Source organism: Dipodomys spectabilis, unplaced genomic scaffold (genome assembly GCF_019054845.1).
Source record: "Dipodomys spectabilis isolate Male_0828 unplaced genomic scaffold, ASM1905484v1 ptg000054l, whole genome shotgun sequence".
Lineage (NCBI taxonomy): Eukaryota > Metazoa > Chordata > Mammalia > Rodentia > Heteromyidae > Dipodomys > Dipodomys spectabilis.
In genome coordinates, this window is record NW_024870731.1 from 5,113,272 (window position 1) to 5,134,706 (window position 21,435).

General features: G+C 41.5%; 1 protein-coding gene across 1 annotated transcript; it reads left to right on the top strand.

Moving 5' to 3' along the window:
• Nucleotides 1-695: 695 nt before the first annotated feature.
• Nucleotides 696-20,693, top strand: Actr8 (actin related protein 8). Its single transcript, XM_042679980.1, has 13 exons — nt 696-925; nt 4,174-4,344; nt 6,236-6,346; nt 8,470-8,574; nt 8,798-8,971; nt 9,455-9,548; nt 9,743-9,875; nt 15,403-15,556; nt 15,977-16,072; nt 16,659-16,799; nt 18,492-18,756; nt 19,428-19,591; nt 20,423-20,693. Exons 1-13 carry the CDS (start codon nt 803-805, stop codon nt 20,564-20,566), a joined length of 1,875 nt encoding a protein of 624 aa, XP_042535914.1. The 5' UTR covers nt 696-802; the 3' UTR covers nt 20,567-20,693.
• Nucleotides 20,694-21,435: the final 742 nt, after the last annotated feature.

Below are 21,435 nucleotides of genomic sequence, written 5' to 3' on the forward strand. Positions count from 1 at the left end.
TTAGTATACTGTTGGTTGGAAAGTAAATTTGTTCAACTGCTTTAGAAAGTTGCATGGAGGTTCCTCAAAAAACTAAACAGAACTACCCTATGATGCACCAATTCTACTCTTGGGCATTAGCCAAAAGATTACAAACTAGGACACATTAAAGCCACCAGCACAATCGTGGCCATTGCAACACTAGTCACCATAGCACCAGGGTATCAAATAAGCCCAGATGCCCCTTAATGGATGAATGTTGAAAGGGGTAGCACTAGTCAAGATGCATTGTAAGGGCTGGGAATGTGGCTTAGTGGTCGAGTGTTTGCCTAGCGCTCATGAAACCCTGGGTTTGATTCTCAGCATCACATCAACAGAAAAAGCCGGAAGTGGTGCTGCGGCTCAAGTAGGCGAGCTCTACTCTGAGCAGAAAATCTCAAGGACGTGCCCAGGCCCTGAGTTCAAGCCTCATGACCGACCAAATAAAAAAGACACATTGCATTCATAAACTCTTGCTGAATAGAAACATATATACAGCTACTTCAGGTAAAAACAATATGCTAAAATAAGTAAATAAAGCGCTCAAAAACCAAGTATGACAAGGCTGGTGTGCGAGTCAGGACTAAGCATAGCCACACCCACCCGACATCCTGGGCACTCAGCTCCTCCCGCTCTCCCAGAATCCCCTGGATGACGCCAGTGGCCACCATCTTGGTTATGGGCAAACATAAGGGATGTGGCGCCTGTGCAGTGGCCTTTCTACTCCAAGCTGGGGCTCGCCCTGAAGCTATAGGTTAGAGGCCGGCGAGCGTGGGCAGCCACGATGACCCAAGCCGAGAAGGGGGACACGGAGAACGGGAAGGAGAAGGGCGGAGAGAAGGAGAAAGAACAGCGCGGCGTCAAGCGGCCCATCGTGCCCGCGCTGGTGCCGGACTCGCTGCAGGAGGTGAGACGCCCAGCTCCGGCCCTCCGGGGCGGGTCGGGCCCGGCGCTGGGCTCGCAGGGTGGGCCGGGCCGGGCCGCCGGCTCGCAGGCTCGCGGTCCTGCGCGGCGGAGCAGGCCTAGCAGCCACCGGAAGGCCTCCCGGCCCCGGCTGGGTGCGCGCCAGGCCTGGGCGGGCCCGCGTTCGCTCGGAGCGCCGTGCTCCCCACCCCCTGGGCCTCTCAGCCCGGCCTCCCCGGCCAGGATCTGCTTGAGGTCTGTGGTCTGCAAGACTCCGCGAGACTCAAGCGCCGGCCCGGCTTACTGGGAGCGTTAGTAGGGATGGTTAGAGGTTCCATATGGACCCTTGGTTAGCCAGTCTTGGATAGTGGAAAAAGTAGACTTTTGTCTGCATAGGCATTAAGAGCCTATGTTTGAAAAGCAAGATGAAGTCAGATTAGCCAGAAAAATAATTTACAGGAACACAGCAAAGGACCTTTATTCGTGCATTTGTACATGCAGTCTTACTGATGAGACCAACATTCCCATGGGAAAACGAACAAAGGCAATGCTTAATTCACAGAAGAAATGAAGCATTGAACGCTCAGGAGTTCACGTTAGCCAACTCTGAGCCAGCACAAGGGTTAAATAAAATTCCTAACTGGTAAGGTAGGTGCAAATGCATAGCAAAGTACCAGGCGAGTCTGCTGTGTGGTTATTACCATTGCACTGGGCTGCTTTCTCCACCTGTCTAGTCAAAGGGACAGACTGGATGTCTGTAGAGACCTGGCCCAGGTCCTACCTTCTAAGATTCTCACACTAAAGAGGAACACTTTTGGACCAATACTTGGGGATAATTCAGAGGTTGCCGGAGATAGAGAAGGGAACAGCTTGGAAGAGACTCAAACTTACGAGGGATATGAAGTATTGGAGTCACAGATAGTTGTCCGGATGTCGAGAATTGAGAAAGAATACTAAGGGTCATTGGAGCCTTAGTCTGATCTGTCTCTGTCTCTCTCTGTCTTTCTCTCTTTTTGTAGTGAGTTTTGAACTCAGGGTGTTTGGCTAACTAGGCAATCACTCTACTTCACTCTACTTCTTGAGCCTCTTCAGCCATTATTTTTTCTTTAATTATTGTTCTTGTAGGACCTCACATATTTTTTGCCTGGGCCAACCTCAAACCTCAGTCTTACTTTATATGCCTCTTACATAGCTAAGATTGTAGGTATACTCCACTATACCTGGCTTACTTGTTAAGATGTGGTCTCAATGACCTTTTGCCTGGGTTGGTCTTAATCTGGAGTCCTTCCTTAGTACCTGGGATTATATATAGGTGTGAGGCCGTCTACCTGGCTTCCTAGTCTCTTTTGAAGGCAGTGGAGAACGGTGGAAGGCTTTAAACATCAAAAGCTGGCATTCTCTGAATGCCACCTACCAGAAGTAGGAATTTCACCCAAAGCAAAAAATGGCAGTCTGAATTTGCTGACAGTTCTAAGGACCCTCCAGCATTAGAATAATATTATTTTCTTGGCTTGAATCAGTGTGTCATACCCTTTTGTTGTTGTCAGTCCTGGAGCTTGAACTCAGGGCCTCGGCTCTATTCCTGAGCTTCGTTTTGCTCAAAGCTAAACACTCTTACCACTTTGAGACACAGTGCCACTTCTGGCTTTTTCTGTTTATGTGGTACAGAGGAATCGAACCTAGGGCTTCATTCATACTAGGCAAGCACTCTACCACTAAGCCACATTCCCAGCCCTTGTCATATTTGTTTTTCCATCTCTTCTGTAGCACCTGTACTGTTACTTGGTAACTTTTCTGTCTTACCTTATACAGTAATACCCAGGAAATGGTATATGAAATGTACTGGCCCATTTTCTTTCCTAATGCATTAAAGTAAATATGTGATTACTAAAAAATACTGAGCTATGCATTCTCATCTATTGCCATCTAATTGGCACGCTCCAGCCTGTGTGCCTATGGTGAAGGACAGGCCTCCCTGATGACAGACAGCCTCACTTGGTCACCCGAGTTAGTTGGACAAATGTCTGCTTTAGGAAGTACAGTTTAATACTTTCTGACAGTAATGTTATCATTGTCCAATACTTGTCTGCCTGTGTTGGGGTACAACAGTAGACAAGACAGAACCTGTTTCTCCTCCCTTCCCCCCAGGAACTTTACTGTTTGTTGGAGGACAAACAGTAGTTACAAGATAGGCAAGTGTTGTGAAAAGGAGTGTGTAAGACTGTATTGTGGAGCCATGTACTGGTGGTTCACACCTGTAATCCTTACTACTTAGGAAGCTGAAATCTGAGGATCACAGTTTGAAGCAGCCCAGACAGACAAATCTGAAAGGCTCTTATCTTCAACTAACCACCAAAAAGCTGGAACTGGAGGTGTAGCTCAAGTGGTAGAGCACCAGCCATGAATGAAAAAGCCAAGTAAGGCCCAGAGTTGAAGCCCCAGTACCAGCACGCACACACACACACACACACACACACACACACACACACACACACACACACACACACACACACACACACACGTATTATGGAAGATCACATCTAGACTAGTGACATTAACTTCATACCTGGAAAAAGAAGAAAAATGTAGCAGGAAAAAAAGCATTAAGAGAAAAGGGAATTGCCTTTGTGAAGGTTTGGAAGCCAAAGAGTTGAGAAATCAAGAGAAATCCTGGATTAAAGAAACTGGAAGAGGGCTGGGAAGGTGGCTCAGTGGTAGAGCGCTTGCATTGCATGCCAGAAGCTCTGAGTTCGATTCCTCAGCACCACATAAGCAAAAAGAAAAAAGCTGGAAGTGGCACAGTGGCTCAAGTGGTAGAGTGCTAGCCTTGAGCTGAAGAGCTGAGGGACAGCGCCCAGGCCCAGAGTTCAGGCCACGACCGCACCCAAAAAAGAAAAGAAAAGAAACTGGAAGAGAAGTGGCCGTAGAGTGAGACTAGAAGTCTGGACTTTGTCATTTTTGCAAGTCACAGGGATAGTTACTGGTTTTCAATGTTTTGTCGGTTTGGGGTTTCAACTCAGAGGAGTTCAAATCTGGCAGTCTGGAGCTTGCCAGGCAGGCACTCCTCACCATGTTTTTTATTGGTTAGTTTTGAGGTAGGGTCTCACTTCCTGCCTGGTGCATACCTATGCTGCAATCTGCCTATTTTAAGTTTCGGTTGTAGCAGGAATGACAAGCAGGCTGGGGGTACACCTTGGGTATTGTGAATAGGGACAGAATAACATGGAGCATACTTTATTTTCTTATTTGCAGCAAATCCAGAGCAACTTCATCGTTGTCATACATCCGGGTTCTACAACTTTAAGAATTGGACGAGCCACAGATACTCTTCCTGTCAGTATTCCTCATGTCATTGCACGAAGACACAAACAACAAGGGCAGCCCCTGTATAAGGACAACTGGCTCCTAAGGGAGGGACTAAATGTAAGTCAGAATGAAAGCTGGAGTGAAGGCTCAAGGCTATTTCCTTGCTTAAACGCACAGTATACATGGGAGTCTTGAACAGACATTGTCATTGTTTTGCTGCACTTGAAAATAATCTTCAGAATTGCAAGTATTATTGTAGCTTGTAAAGAGTCAGTTATAAAAACAGTAAATCTAATTGTTTTAAATCCATCTTGTGACTTACACCTATAATTCTAGTTACTCAGGGAACTGAGAACTGAGGATCGTGGTTCAAAGCCAGCCCAGGCAGAAAAGTCTATGAGACTCTGATCTCTTAAATAATCACAAAAGAAACTGGAAGTTGAGCTGTGGATCAGGTAGTAGAGTGCTAGCCTTAAGCAAAAGAAGCTCAGGGACAGCTCCTAGGCCCTGAGTTCAAACTCCAGGACCAGCAGAACAAAACAAAATGAAACAAAAAAACCCCACATGGGATCAAACTGGGTGTCACTAACTTTTTTTCTTGTAATGGAAAATACAAAACTGTCATTCACTTAAAATCATATGTTCAAGTTTTGTTTTTTGTTTTTCATTGGGGTTTTTTGGTGGTGTTTTCTTGTTTTGTTTGAGGCACAGGAACTCTATAGCCCAGGCTGGCCATCAGTTCACACTCTTCCTCTCCTGTCATCTAGAGGGCTGGAATTACAGATGTACACAATCACATGCAACACACTTAAGTCTATTAACTTACAACTGTGTTTTCCAAGTACATATGGTTTAAATCTAACTGGTATTTTCAATCTGTTAACAAATTGAGTTGCAAAAGAAGTATATAAAGTCTTAGATCAAATCAGTTTCAAGCAAAAAATTTTTCTTGCAGTAAACATTCACTCATGTTGTAAATAGTAATTATTAGAAAAAAATGGTGAAAGTTGTTAAATCTGTATATTGCATCTCAATCCACTTTAGCTTTCAAGTTTTATGAGCTCATGAGTTCTATATCTGACAATAAGCTTTAGCATTCATTGTTTAGTATAATTAGCAGACTGTATTAAAGCCCAGTTGTTAGCTTCAGTATAACTTTTCAACATAGGCGTTTCTTGCATTACAGTAACTCGAATAGTCTTGGATTAATAAAATTAAAATATATCAAGGAATGTGACATTACAAACTTGTAAACTTGAGAATTATATGGATGTGTGAGGAGTCTCTGAAATATCTCATAAATACAAAGTAAGGTATGCTTTGGTAAATGTGAAAATTTTTATTACTCACAAGTAACTTGACCCAGCACTAGAAGATGGGGCATGTAACTGGATCACGCAGGGGTACATAATAGATCAGCCTGGGGTACATAATAAAACACTATCTCAGAAAAATAAAAAGGAAAAATGACTTGAGATTATATATTTTTGTGAATAGTTACTCTTTTCTGTGGTTCTTGGGATTAAGCAAATCACTTAACTAGCCTGCAGAAAACCTTAACTTTTATAATTTATAACATAAGAGTACTTGGATGTTTTTCTTTTCTTTTTTGCAGTGCTGAGAATCTAACCCAGGGTCCCACACATGCTAAGTAGTCACTGTGCCACTGAGCTGTATACTTAGCCTGACTTGGATTTCATTTCTATTTTGTTTTTTGGTTTTTTTGAGACAGTATGTTGCTATGTAGTCCAGGCTGACCTGGAAATTCACTATGGTTGGACTAGCCTCAAACTCGTAATTCTCCTGCCTTAGCCTTCTGAAGTGCTGGGATTATAGGTGTGTTCCATCATGCCCACTAAGGGATTCTTAAGATTACTTTGTATTACAAATATTAAGAAAGTACTGTGTATTGATGAAGGAACATTCCTGTTGATTAAATTGTAACATGCATGTTGTTTTCTCTTATCATTAAATCCTTTATACTAATCATTTTGTTTTCTTCCTCCAGAAACCTGAAAGTAATGAACAAAGACAAAATGGCCTTAAAATGGTGGATCAAGCAATATGGTCTAAAAAAATGTCAAATGGTACAAGGCGGATTCCTGTGTCCCCTGAACAAGTTTAGTCAACATTCTCTTTGTATTCTTTTTGCAGCTCTGTTATATAATACAGTCAAATGTCACTTAATTATGTGGAAATGTTTTGAGAAAAGCATTGTTGGGTAATATTGTGTAAGCACAGTAGGATGTAGTTATACAAATTTAGATGTAGTTATACATCTAAATTTGTATAACTACATCTAGACTAGTACACAACTAGGCCTCCTGCTGCTAGGCCATAAACTTGTTTGGTGTGTAGCTATGCTGAATGCCATGGGCAATTGTAACCCCATGGTATGTGTTTATCTAAACATTAAAGGAACAGCAAAAACATAGGTCAAAGGATAAAATTAAAATAGCACACCTACACAGAGTACTTTCTAGGAATAGAGTTTTGTGACTGGATGTTAACCCGGCCGTATTAATGAACTAGTGATGAGTGACTTTGATGGCCCAACACACTGCTGTCTACTACTATAAGGCTATGCTAAATTTATTAAAGATTAATTCTTCAATAGTAAGTTAACTTTGGCTTACTGTTTATAAACTAAATTTTTTAAGCTTTTGGAATAACACTTCGCTTAAGACATCTGTATAAAAAAGTTTATTTACTTTGTGCTGGTGTTGGTGCTTAAACTCAGGGCCTGGGTGCTGTCCCTGAGCTTTTTTGCTCAAAACTGGCACCCTACCACAAGAAAGAGCTCCTGGCTTTTTCAGGGTGGTTAATTGGAGATCAGAGTCTTATGGACTTTTCTTGCCCAGGCTGGCTTTAAACCATGATCCTCAGATCTCAGCCTCCTCAGTAGCTAGGATTACAGTCATCAGCCACCAGTGCCTAGCATGTTTTTATTTGTATTTTTGCTGGTACTGGAGCTAGAACTCAGTTTCATGCCCTCACTCAGCTTTTCACTCAAGAATGTCACTACATATACTGCACCATGCCTCCAGTTCCCAGAAAGGCTTTTATAATTTTAATCTTAAAATATTTCATTTTAGCAAGGCTCATGCCTGTAATCCTAAGCTACTCAGAGGAAGATTGCAGTTAGAAGCCAGCTTGGACAGAAAAGTTGGGAAGACTCTTATTTCCATCTAACCAGCAAAATGCCAGACTGTAGGCATGACTCACATAAGCAAGAAAGCTGAATAAGAGCATGAGGTGCTTATTTGAAGCCCTAAGCTCTGTTACTGACACTAAAAAAAGTTCCACCTATATATCTTATTCCCTGGAGGGTCTTCAGGAACAAATCCCATTGGAGCTCCAGCTCCTTTAATAACATGTCTTCTGCCTGTTCTTCCCTCCAGCTGTTTTTTCATTAACTGTTTATACGTAGAAGTCTGCTCTCTAATAATAAAAAAAAAAAATAGGAAAATAAAAGTACAGGAAAATAAACCAGTAACATAGTTGTTAGTTTAAGGGTTATGTACTGTATGTAACTGTACATGCTTTGCTTTTATGTGACTATCAGGCTAGTAGGTTTACACCACCATTACCACAACTAAAGGAATAGAGCATTGAGCTAGGTTATGCCATTAAAGGAGCTGAGTGTTTCCACCCATTACAATCTCATGGGACCACTATTGAATATGAAGTCTATTATGTATTCACATTTTCCCTATATTGTGCAATGTAAGAGAGTTTTTTTAAAAAACCTTTTATAGCACTTATACAATACTCAAATTGTCATCACAAGTTCATAAATGAGCCTAATAATTCATAGTGTTTATTTAATGCAAGTTGATTAATATTTACAAATTACCTGAAACTAACTCTAGGATCTTGATGAGAAGCTGTATTCTTCCTGTAATTTAATGTGACAAGCCAATAAAGATAGGAATCTGGATTATAAGTGGGTTTGTATTAAATTTAAGCTAATATAGCTTTGTTTTTAGACTGGCTGTAAATTGCAGTCTCTGTGTTACATGGCCAAAAAAATCAAGATTGTCGAAAAGGAGAAAAGGATCTGTTTTGTTTTTTTTTTTGTCGGTCATGGGTGTGAGCAGTCAACATTTTGCCAAATATCTTTGATTTATGGTTAAGATTTGCCACTCTATCTGGCTTATGCGTGAAAGGAGTATATTGAGGACTCATTCTGCCCTCCTACTACCCGATATAAATTCACCTCATCTCTGACTTTCTCTTTAGGCACGCTCCTATAACAAGCAGATGCGACCTGCAATTTTAGATCACTGCTCAGGAAATAAGTGGACAAACACAGCTCATCATCCTGAGTTTTTAGTAGGAGAAGAGGTAGGAAACGTTTTCACAATGAAATGGAAGAAGAAAAGCTTGATCTTCCTCCTAAAATGACTCCTAAAGTGACTCTTGGAGCTACATCAACTCCTGTTAGATATTCCAGCTCAACATATAGAGTGTGCAGAAAATATTCTGAATGACATTCTGGGTGTAAATCCAGAAAACCCTTAGAGAAGAATTTTTTAAATGTACTCTTGTGCCTTCCCTCCTTTTCTAGGCCTTGTATGTTAATCCATTAGACTGCTATAACATTCACTGGCCTATCAGAAGAGGTCAGTTAAATATTCATCCAGGACCTGGGGGCTCCCTTACCGCTGTTCTGGCTGATATTGAAGTAATATGGTCTCATGCAATGCAAAAATATTTGGAAATTCCACTGAAAGATTTAAAGGTGAGCTAAAATTCCCAGTTATTTGAATTGTCTTCAGGAAGTACACATAATTGAGTTGTTTGGAATGCTCTGTCCTTGAAGCATTCTTGGCCTTATAGATGGCTGAAGATATCTTCTTCTTTGCTTAATTCCTCTCCAGTGCATTCTCCCTCCCTTAGTCTACTTCTTTAGAGTCTGGCTACCATTCAGAAATCAGCAAGCTGGTCCTTGTTTTTGCCTTTTGTCTATACCTTACTCACATTAGTTGTCTTGTTTTTCATTTTACAAGTTTGAAATAATTGGACATAGGAGGAAAAAACCCTTTAGCTTTTTCTGTTTACTAATAAAACTAAAAGCATAGTGAAGAGATTAGAGTTTTTGCTTCTGGGCTTTTAGCCACAACTTCTGTGGAGGGAAGCCTTCCTAAAGACACGTATGATGGGATTGGACTTAACTGGACTTGAGTTAAAAGCTTCATTTGTTTTTCTTCATTCTTCTTGTTAGTATTACAGATGTATCTTGTTAATTCCTGATATCTACAATAAACAGCATGTGAAAGAACTAGTGAATATGATACTAATGAAGATGGGTTTTTCAGGTATGTCTGATAATCCAGTGAGACAACCTTTAAGTGGTGACGTTAACGTAATTCACTGACTTATTTAACGTCTGAAAGGTCTGTGCCACTTAGATACTTGCCTAGTGGCTTTTAGACTCCTAACTTTAGCCAGTAGATTTATTTCAGGATCTTCACTGCTCTGTAGCAATTGTTCCTCTGCTTATTGTTTTTAGGGATTGTTGTTCACCAGGAGTCTGTCTGTGCCACCTTTGGAAGTGGCTTAAGCAGTACGTGTATTGTAGATGTTGGGGACCAGAAGACAAGTGTGTGTTGTGTAGAAGATGGCGTGTCTCATCGGAACACTCGGTAAGGAAGACATTTAGGAAATGGTGCTCCCTGATAACCTGTTCTATCACAGTCTGTTCAAATCATTACAGATTATTGTTTATGAGAAGTTATATATTTAGGCTGGTGTGATCTCAGCCATTCAGGAGGCTGAAATACAGAGGATTACAATTTGAGACTAGCCTGAACAAAAAATCATACCTCAATAAGTTGGATGTGATAATGCACATCTGTGATCCCATCTATTCTAGAGGCCATAGGTAGGAAGAGTTGAAGCTAAGGCAAACATTGATAGAATTTCCCTTAAAAATAGCTAAAGCAAAAATGGAATGGAAGCATGGCTAGTAACTAGAAAATGCAGAGCCCTGAGTTCAAACCCCAGTAACCACCACTCCCCCTCCAAAAGGAAGAAATTATATATTCCGAAATCTACATAGTAAGCTACAAAACTGGGGATGAACAAACTCTAACAAAGTTAAAACAAATGATTTTGCCCGTATGGGACTTTCTAACATGAATTTACACAAGTAGCTCCTGAAAGTTCCATATTTTGTTGTATACTTTTCCGGAGGAAGTGTATGCCTCCATTGTGTTTTTCAGAGTGGTCTACTACTGAAAAACTATTCACACCCTCACAGCAAAGTTTTATTTAGGCAAGTTATGTAAGAGAAAACTGGTATTTTATGTCTAGGTAAATATTTCCTTTTCTTATAGAAGTGGTGCTCAGTGATAGATGAATAAGTTTATGGTGGCTGTCTCATGATGGCATCACTGAGACATAAGTTAGTAAAATCAATGGCAGGAGCAGGTCTACTGCATGTCCTTCCTGAGGCATGCTATCATGGTAACAGGTGAGCCCACTCAGGTAGTGCATATACAAAGTAGTTCTTTGCCGCATTTTGTGCTTCTGAGGTAGCTTCTTGTCTGTCACATAAATACAACCTAGATACAAATTTAAAAGAGAACCCAAGCAGTTTACAAAAAGGTCAGTGCCTCCTGCCTTAAGTCAGAATGCATTCTTTGACTAGCCACAGAATTGGCTGCAGTACACTCTGCTGATCAGGTGTCCTGCACTAAGCTCAGCATCAATACGGTGATATCCCAGGAGTGAAGGAACACCTGGTTGCTTAAGGAGGGGATTGCCAGCATGCCTCTACCACCAACTCTAAGAGAACTATAAAAAGGATTGGATATTGCAGGCTAGATAAAATCCTAGGCCCTCAGAACTAACGTCCTTTCTTCTAAACTTTTGGAAGTGGAGCCTAATCTTTTATGTTGGAAGCCAGGGGAAGTCTAGATAATGGAGAGCCCTAAGAGACCTTAGTCCAAGCTCCAGTTTTGGCCCTGCCTTCTTTAGAAAAGTCTTTTATTTATTTGTCACTGGGAACAAAGGAACTACCCTTGGATTTAAGTTGGATAATGTATTGGTTTTTTTTTTTTCAGACTTTGGTCTGATAAGGCCAAATTCTCTCAGAAACACTTCTTTTATAAAAGGTCAGGTTTAAGTTCCTGTTCATGGTTTCTCAGGGGTAATACAGGGAAAATGGGAGAAAGGGTATTCATTGGTGCATTGGTATTCATTGGTTAAATTAAGAGATAAATTAGTGAGATTGCCTAATTAGAGGTCTACACAATGTGTGAGTTATTTGCACTCAACCAGACTTTAAAGGTGTTAAAAGGAAAAAGGGAGCGATGTGTATGGACTGAAAATATGCATTCAGTGTGATAATCATCTTTGTGAAATGTGCGCTGACCGGGAATTAATTAAAAGAAAAACAAATCTTATGCTTTTGAGGAAATTGTGATAGTTCATGTCTCAGGTCATCAATAGGGGATTCTCTCTGAGTATAGGGAAATCAATCTTGGGTTATATGAGAAATGCCCAGTAGAAGAGGTTGAGTACAAGATGAGTGTACAAGAGATCTCTAAATAGAGAGGATTAAGTCTACAGGACAGGGTGAAGTTTGACTGAAGCTGCCAAGACGGGCCACATGACTAGTTCTTGCCTTGACCACTCAGGAAGAGGCTTTACTAGGGGCTGTGGGCAGAGCCATTGGGGAACACAAGGTATGTGTAGTATTCTCAGAACATATGTATGCCCAGGGATTTATACTCTAGTAAAGTAGGTGGCACAGAGCTGTTTAACTTATAAAACAGGACTCAAAGGGACCACCTCAAGGAGGCGAAGGAGAAACTCAGGTTTCAAATTGAAGGTCTCCCTTGCCTGTGCTGATCTTTTGGTCTCCCCTCTTTGAAAACCAAAGATCAGTTCCTCCAACATTGTATGTACAGTATCTCCTTAGCCCTGTCATCCCTCACGACAACAAGAACTGATGGCCCAGACTCCATACCTTGAGTTCCCCAGATAGCAATATGAGTCTTAAGATTGCATCCTGGCCGGGCGCCAGGGGCTCACACCTGTAATCCTAGCTACTCAGGAGGCTGAGATCTGAGGGTCACGGTTCAAAGCCAGCCTAGGCAGGAAAGTCCGTAAGACTCTTATCTCCAATAAACCACTAGAAAACCGGAAGTGGCGCTGTGGCTCAAGCAGTAAGAGTGTTCGCCTTGAATTGAAGAGCGCAGGGATAGCGCCCAAGCCCAGAGTTGAAGCCCCACAACCAGTCAAAAAAAAAAAAGATTGCATCCTGATCAAAACTTGGAAGAAAACTCAAGCTGATTTAAGAGGGATCCTATGAAGTGCTCCTCACCACTGAAAGGGCAGTGAGTACTACAGAAAAGGGATGGACTTGCTGTACCTGGGTAACCTGAGCTCCTGAGGGAAGACAGTGGTCATTCAGTCCTGGAGATTCCAAATGATTTTAAAAAGACTGAAAAGGTAGTAGCTGACTCTTTTTTTGCCAGTCTTGGAGCTTGAACTCTGGTCGTTGACTAGTACTTTACCACTTGAGCCACAGCACCACTTCCAGCCTTTTCTGTTTATTTGGTACTGAGAAACACAGGGCTTTATGCATACTAAGCAGACATTCTATCACTAAACCACATTCCCACTCTTGATGCTGGCTCTTGTTCCCTGGGATGACCGAAAGAGGGGAGGATTTAAGTTTGATGACCCAGAGGGTGATTATCTGCCCTGTTATGGTTAAGAGTTGTGGAATGGTCAACTACAATGTAACCCCTTGGTCATGGTTACAGATCCTCACTCCATGACTGAGGATCCTTCTACATTTAGGTATTGTGAGCTAGGAATTTCTATTGGCATTCCCGGTATGATATGAAAATTCTGCTGAGAATTAATGAAGCCTACTATTATGGGGCCCTCAGATGTCCTTTGGTCTCAAAGCAGGCATTTTGAGGTACTTGTATTGCGGGTAAAAGATTTTAAGATAGGTGATAGCTGTTGAAAATGAATATGGTGAAACAAATGCCTGGTTGGAATGGATAAAATATTGTTTGCATTTTAAAAGTGATTTTTAGGCATGTAGATCAAACATCAGATTGTCTCTTTCCCTCTGGGATATACCACAGATCCTGCCAGCATGGCAAATAGCTCATTTCCAAGACAACTGGCTTGGGGCAACAAGTCCTGAAGGACAGTGTCTACTGTTTTCTATGGTCAGTGAAAGCTGCAGTAGGTTGAAGTCACTGTCCCATAACTCTTCACGCAGTGCTCCAGGTAGGAGAAGTCCCTGGGAAATGGAAGTGGAAGCGGGTCTTTAGAGGAGATGGGAATGGTTCTGCTCTCACCATTGCTAGAACCAATGTCCAGTGGTATTGTGGGGGCTTTTCCTTGAGGCTTTTCTGGTCAGTTGGGAGAAAAAAAAAAACCTGTACTTTGGTTTAATTGGCTATCCCTTTCACCCTGGCATTTCAAAAACTGAAACCCTCTTCAGTGTGACCTCCAGGTTTACATAAGCCATCAGGATTCAATGAGGAGTTCTTGATGAAACTAAAGCCAGATACAGTTAAATCCTGTAGCAACGCATAGAAAAATTGGATGGCTTCTGATATTAGTGTAGCAGGAAAAAGGGGGTATATGTACTTTCATCCTCAGGAAGGCCCTGGATGGGACCATCAACTAAAAATTCAGAGTTCATGGCTGAGTGTTGACCTCGTTGTCATGATTGGACAATGTCTGTAATTGGATGTTGTGAAAATAACACATATGGAGGCTAATGTTAAAAGGCTTTGAAAAAAAGAATAGAAAATAAAAGGGGGGCTGTGAGAAAAAATTGTCTTTTCTATCAAACTATGTTGCTTAAAAGTTTCTGCTTTGACAAAAAAGGATTTGTAAAATGTAAGTTTTTGCTTTAAACTGGTTTCTTTTCACGATGGAATTAATGACATTTCCTAGACTGTTCAAGAAATAGCAGAGGGTGTGGGTATATTCTAAGGTTACTTGTGAACTGTTAATTTTATGTCAAAGTCACCTTATATAAATACACTTTATTCTATTTAAACTAACCAATCAGGAGATTGTGAACCTGAGCTCAACTTTTGAACAGAGTTGGAGGGCCTGGTGCATACTGCCTACTCTGTGTGCTTACTTGCCAGATTTTTGGCTGATGGGCATCCTTCTGCAGAAGTAAACTTTGTCTTGCTAAGACAAGAAAAAGAGATTATATTAGCTATACAAGGGGGAATTTCATTTGGCATTTCTACACATGTATACAGTGTATTCCATTCAGTCCTCTCCCCCAGCACTCTTCTTTATCTCTCCCCTTTCGTAATACAATTTCAGTATTCTGTTTTTATACTTATAGACAGTTTATTTGGACAATACCCATCTTCTTTCATCCTCCTTAGCCCAACTACCTAGGATGCATTCTAAAGCCCACCCTGAGGATTTTTGGTTCATCTCTTTGGACTACAGTGCTAGTGGTTCTCAAAGTATAGAGAAATTGTTGGACCCATGTTTCCTATCATCACTAAGATAATATACATTTCTCAAGTTGAAGAAATCTGCATTTAGTGAACAGTTTGCTCTAAACTGTCTCACATTATTATGCCATGCATGCTAGTAGTACCAACAGTCATGATAAACACAATGACATGGACTGAGCTTGAGTTAATAGTCTACGCTCTATGTCTCTGATTTTATATTTGGAAATAGCATAGCTTCTAGATACTCTACCATGTTTTTTGTTGTTGTTGTTACTGGTTTTTGGTTTGTTTTGTTTTGTTTTTGGTTGGTTGTGGGCTTGAACTCAGGGCCTGGGTGCTGTCCCTGAACTTTTTTACTTAAGGCTAGTGCTCTACCATTTTGAGCCACAGCACCACTTCCAGTTTTCTGGTGGTTATTTGGAGGTAAGAGCCTTACTGATTTTTATCCCCTGACTGACTTTGGACCACAGTCCTCAGATCTCAGCCTCCTGTGTAGCTAGAATGACAGACATAAGCCACAGGTGCCGGGCCCACCACTGGCTTTGGCTAGAGCTTCTTTCTTCCATCCATCCATTCTGTCCTTTCCTTCCATTCCAATAGCAAACTTCTTGAAATGCTGTGTTTAACCACGCCTAATAGAGTTCTTGAAACATTCTGTGTACCTTCTTAACTGGATAATAACCATCTTCTGTTTTATCAACTTTAGGTTATGTCTGGCATATGGAGGATCTGATGTGTCGAGGTGCTTTTACTGGCTCATGCAGCGAGCTGGGTTCCCTTACAGAGAATGCCAATTAACAAACAAAATGGATTGCCTTCTTCTGCAGCATCTAAAAGAAACCTTTTGTCATTTAGATCAGGTAAGAAGAAAATCAGTGTTGCTATTTTTGGTTCCAGGAAAAATATAAGATATTTAAAAGATACTTAAAATTTTATGCCAAGCCTGATAGCTTACTGCTGTAATCCTGACTGCTTGGGAGGCTAAAATCAAGAGGATTATCGTTTGAGGCTAGCCCTGGCAAACAGTTAAAAAAAAACCCATTTCAACCCATCAAAGCTGGTGCTTGCCTGACATCTCAGCTTTATAGGAAGTGTGAAAATGAAGATTGTGATTCAGACTGACCCATGCAAAAAGCAAGGTCAAACTTAATTTATTCAGTGGTATACCATTGTAGGGTGACCTTTGTGTGAGATTTAGACGCTGGAGAAGCTTACTCATAATTTGAAGAGTTTAAATGCATTCTTACTGATTCACTGACAGCATCTTTTCCTGGAATCAGGACATCTCTGGACTTCAGGACCATGAATTTCAGATTCGACATCCAGATTCTCCTGCCCTGCTATACCAGTTTCGATTAGGTGATGAAAAACTCCAGGTAATGTGATAGGTCCTAACTGAGATAATAGGCACTTGCTAGAAACATCGTAAGGTAAGAATGTCAACTGATGGTGGGTTATTTGCCAAACCAATAACCATTAGATTACAGATTACAACAGATTTTGAAGACTATCTTTCTTTTTGTCTTAAAACTATATTTAAGTAGTTAAGGAGTTTATAAATACAATGAATCTTGGTCATTGTTACCCTTTCAACATCCACACCCATCCCTCCCCTGCTCACCTCTTCCTTGTTCTTAATTTTTAGGATAAACCTTGAATTCTGTTTTCTAGCTAGTCATAATGACAAGTTACTAGTGAGATAGGCTCTGTTCTTATTAGGAAATAATAAAGTAGATTATGAGGCACTTTATATTTCCTTTGAGTTTTCTTTTGGTGTGTGTCTTGTCTTCCCTTCATTTGGATGATGAGTTTTCTCTCCTGTTGTGCACTGATGAGATAATCCTACTCAGACTTAGAGGATCTGATCTGCCAGTTTTGTTTTCAGAAGAACAAAATTTAATGGATAAGTTGTTTTACAGGAGGCAGTATGGCTTTCAGTTACTCTTTCTCATCCATGCTCAGGCTCCAATGGCATTATTTTACCCAGCAACTTTTGGAATTGTTGGGCAGAAAATGACGACTTTGCAGCACAGATCACAAGGTGATCCCGAAGATCCTCATGATGAACATTACCTGTTGGCTACACAGAGCAAGCAAGAACAGGTGTGCAGCAGTTCTAGTGGGAGAGGAGATAAGTTTCAACCCTGAAATAGAAGTTATCCTAGAATTAGGATATCATCATTATCACCACAATCTTCTAGCAGAGTGACCCCAATACTTAGGCTTGCAACTTGTGTGTTTAAAATGTATATGACAGATTTTTGTCCTCCTTTCGACATTCAGTTTTCTGAATGCCAGTTCATCCATTTAGAAGTAACTTGATGAAGATAATTTCCTTTTGACATATATTATTATCTACTTTTAAAATGTCAGCGTGAGAGATAGGTGACATTGAGTAAACAGCTTTAATTTGTGCCCCTACACCACATAGCCCACTACTGGAACTAGCTCATCTGTTCATGGTGAAAGTAAAACGGGACTTTAAACCTTTTGTAGTGTTTGTTCCCATGCCCAAATACAAGAAGGAGGTAGTAGATTAGATCCAGAAAGGAGATTCCATAACAGCTACTGGAACTTGAATCCTACCGAAACAATCCGTTTAAATACTCAGTTTAAGGCCAGGTGCCAGTAGCTCACACTTGTCAACCTAGCATCTCAAAGAAGCTGATACTGAGGATCACAGTTCAAAGCCAGCTTGGGAAGGAAAGTTTGTGAAATTTTTATTTCCAATAAAAACTACCAAAAAGCGAGAAGTGGAGCTGTGGCTCAAGTGGTAGAGTGCTAGCCTTAAGCACAAAAGCTCAGGGAGAGTGCCCAGGCCCTGAGTTCAAGCCTCAGGACAGGGGTGCGCACGCGCGTGTGCACACACACAGACACACACATAGTTCAAGCCTTAGGACTGGGGCGCGCACGCGTGCGCACACAGACACACACACCCTCAGTTTAAGCATAGTCCAGTGACTCTTGTCCATAATCCTTACCTGATCAAATGTGGTTTAAAGTTAGCCTGGGCAAAAATTTGCAAGGTTCTGTTTCCAAAATAAGCAGCAAAAAGCTGCCAGCCGTGAGCAAACCAGCTTAGCAAAAAGTGCAGTGTTCTGAATTTAAGCACCAGTTTCAGCACAAAAATGAATACAATCAAAATTCAGTTTAGAGCTGGTCCCAGTGTTTTATGCCTAGAATCCCAGCACTGTTGTTTGGTTTGGGGCCGTATGAAAGCATGATAATCAATAATCATAAGTTTTAGACCAACTTGAGCTATGCAGACCCTTAAGTTCAGTTTAGCTGGGTGCTAGCTACTCAGGAGGCTGAAATCTGAGGATCCTGGTTCAAAGCCACCTCAGGAGGTCTGTGAGAGGCTTACACGCTCCAATAAACTACTCAGAAAAGGCCACAGGTGACACTGTGACTTAAGTGGTAGAGTGCTAGCCTTGAGCACAAAGAAGCTCAGGAACATCATCCAGGCCCAGACCCTGAATTTAAGCCCCAGAACCAGAAAAAAAATCAATTTATGGGAAAGGATGTGTGTTGACATTCCAATTTTAAAATCCAACTAGTGGTAATAAGGTTCTAAAACCTGTCCTGCTTCCAGAGACTCCTTTGGAGTTGTCAGAGCATGTCTATGCTTACATGCCTAAGCTCTCAGGAAGTTGGTGCTAGCAGTTATGTATGTTCTATGGTGGCTTTCATTTTATAATTGCACATAGTAGTAGGAGGGGTTGTAGCAAGCTATACATTACCAATAGCATTATGGTAAAGTCATTCCATCTGTTTGATTGTCCCTTTTATTTGTAGTCTGCGAAAGCTACTGCTGACCGAAAGTCTGCATCCAAACCTATTGGATTTGAAGGAGATCTTCGTGGCCAGTCCTCTGATCTACCTGAAAGACTTCATTCCCAGGAGGTGGACTTGGGGTCCTCCCAAGGAGACTGTCTGATAGCTGGCAATGATTCTGAGGAAGCCCTCACTGCGCTGATGTCCAGGAAAACTGCCATCTCACTGTTTGAAGGGAAAGCCCTGGGCCTTGATAAAGCCATCCTTCATAGCATAGACTGCTGTTGTAAGTACATTTGGGAAACCAGGAGTTTGCAGCAAAGTGAGCAGCAGTTAAATTGGGTCAGCCTAGGGTGTATTTGTACAGCATACCTGTTCAAAACCTGCCTAGCACCCACTCCATCCATGCCTTGGCAGGTTTTGGGAATATAGTAATGCCGTAGAATTGGTTTCTGGCCTCATCAAGCATTAAAGTCTAGGGAAGATCAAGTTACCACAAATTACTATTACCATAGTAGTAATATGAAATTAGAATATTGCATCTAAAAGTTGAACTTAAGCCTCCTGACTGAGAAATTTAATAAAGGATATTTTTCCTACTCTGGCAGAGATACAGAGGATAAAAAGCTTTCTTGAAAATGAGCCATGTGGGAGATATAAGGGCTAGATGGAGGGTAGCAGTGACATATGGGTGATATTCCAGGCTGAGGAAGAATCAAGTGGATGAGTCTAGAGAAGCAGCTCATATCTCGCTGGCCGTTGTGAACTCTTAAAGTTTGGTTTTCATCCTGTAAGTAGTAAGGTTTAGCTGGTGGGGTAGCAACTTGCTCACACTTCTGTTTTATGTGCTGATTCTGGATGCAGTGTCTTAGTGCAGTTGTCCAAGCAAGAGATGATGGTGGCTGGTCCTGGAATAGTGGTGATGAGTAAGCACAAGGGATGTCACTGTCTTTTCAGCATCTGATGACACCAAGAAGAAAATGTACAGCTCCATCCTGGTGGTGGGAGGCGGCTTAATGTTTCATAAAGCTCAAGAATTTCTGCAGCATAGAATTCTCAACAAAATGCCACCTTCCTTCAGGCGAATCATTGAAAATGTGGATGTGATCACAAGGCCAAAGGTGTGTTGTTTGATTGTGTAATTTTGGACTGAACGCAAGTGAGGTAATATTGGTTACTTCTATTTGTAAAGCATGTGGACAAGTAAAGTCTTGGGGGAGGTGTGGGCTCATGTCTGAAAAGTTCTTAAGGGCTTGGGGAAGTAGAAGTTTTATTTTCCAGCAGGTCATGGATGTGGCACAAGGAGCTCTGGTGAGAGGATTGGATTCCTGTTCTGGTCCTTGCTGCGCCTGATTTCCCCCCTCTTTCTGAAAGAACCATGTGGGTCAAGAGACAACTGATTGTCTCACACCTTGACAGTCCTGCTGCATTTTCATCTCTGTCTCAGTATGAAGCTTCTGCTGGGCTCTGTACTAGAGATCTTTAAGGATCTTTTTGGTTTAAACTATCCTAAAAAGAAATAAAAATCAAAGATTTTAGAAATGGATCACACCCGTACATCATTAAAACTTACTACCATTTCTGGTAATGTTCTCATTTCATTTTCATCCTAACAGAGGGCTTGTGGAGATACTTGTATCCCACACATAAATTTTAGTAAGTTATTTTATTATATATATTTTTGCCTGTAGGGCTTTTTTGTATGTTTATGGAAGAGTAATATAAATTTCTCTTACAGATTGAAACAAAATTATCTGTTGTTTGTGAGTCTTGCTATCTTGTCAGTAGTGGTACTAGAGATTGAACCCAGGGCCTTGATCATGCTAGGCATGACATACACCCAAGGTCCTGTGGTCTATGCAGATGGAAACCTACCCTAACAGGAATCTATCTTCATCTCCAACTAAAGTAAATGATAAAATATGTCTGAAATCACTTTATCTTCTGTGTAGGACATGGATCCCCGGCTGATTGCTTGGAAAGGAGGGGCAGTGTTGGCCTGTTTAGATACCACACAAGAACTTTGGATTTATCAGCGAGAATGGCAGCGCTTTGGTGTCCGCATGTTACGAGAGCGAGCGGCTTTCGTGTGGTAAAAATGGGGGGAAAAGGTCACTGTTGAAGATGAAAACCAAGACTTAAAGGGAATATATTTTTTTAATTTATTGGCATAGATGCGTCATTTTCATGGAAAATAAAATAAATTTCAATTTTATATCAGGATATATGTGGTTTGATTATTTATTTATTTATTTGCCACTATTGAGGCTTGACCTCAGCCTGGGTGCTCTACCACTTGAGCCACAGCATCATTTCTGGCTTTTTCTGAGTAGTTTATTGGAGATAAGAGGCTCATGGACTTTCCTGCCTGGGCTGGCTTCAAACCACAATCCTTGTTGTAAGGTGAGAAAACCGAGAAGCCACATTTTGAAGTCTTTATTAAAAGGCCAGTGAGTACATGGTGGACTCCTGTCTTAGACCAGCAGCCAACCAATACACTTAACACTGTTAGGAAACAGCCGTGAAGGCCAGAGAGGGAAGAAAGAACAAAAACAATACCAACAAACCAATTCCACTCCAGTGGAGAGCCATGGTGACTGGAGAAGAGCCAGGAGACAAGACAGAAACATGGAGACAGGGCATGGCATAATGGTTCCTGAGCTGGCCTCAATAGGGTCATGTCAGGGGGCAGGGTCACAGGAAACTCCCAGTCCCAGACACTGGACTGACATACAGGTTTAGTAACCCATCAGCCAAGTGCCTGTCCCTGCCTCCAGGGATTCAGGCATGCCCATCACCTGGGAGGCAGGGGCATTTCCTTCTCCCATTGAAGACAAAATGCCAGACCCTACCATCCACTATGTGGCCAAGATAGCTCTGGCCAGACCCAATCATGCTATTTCATCCTCAGATCTCACCCTCCTGAGTAGCTAGGATTATAGGTATGAGCCACCAGTACCTGGCC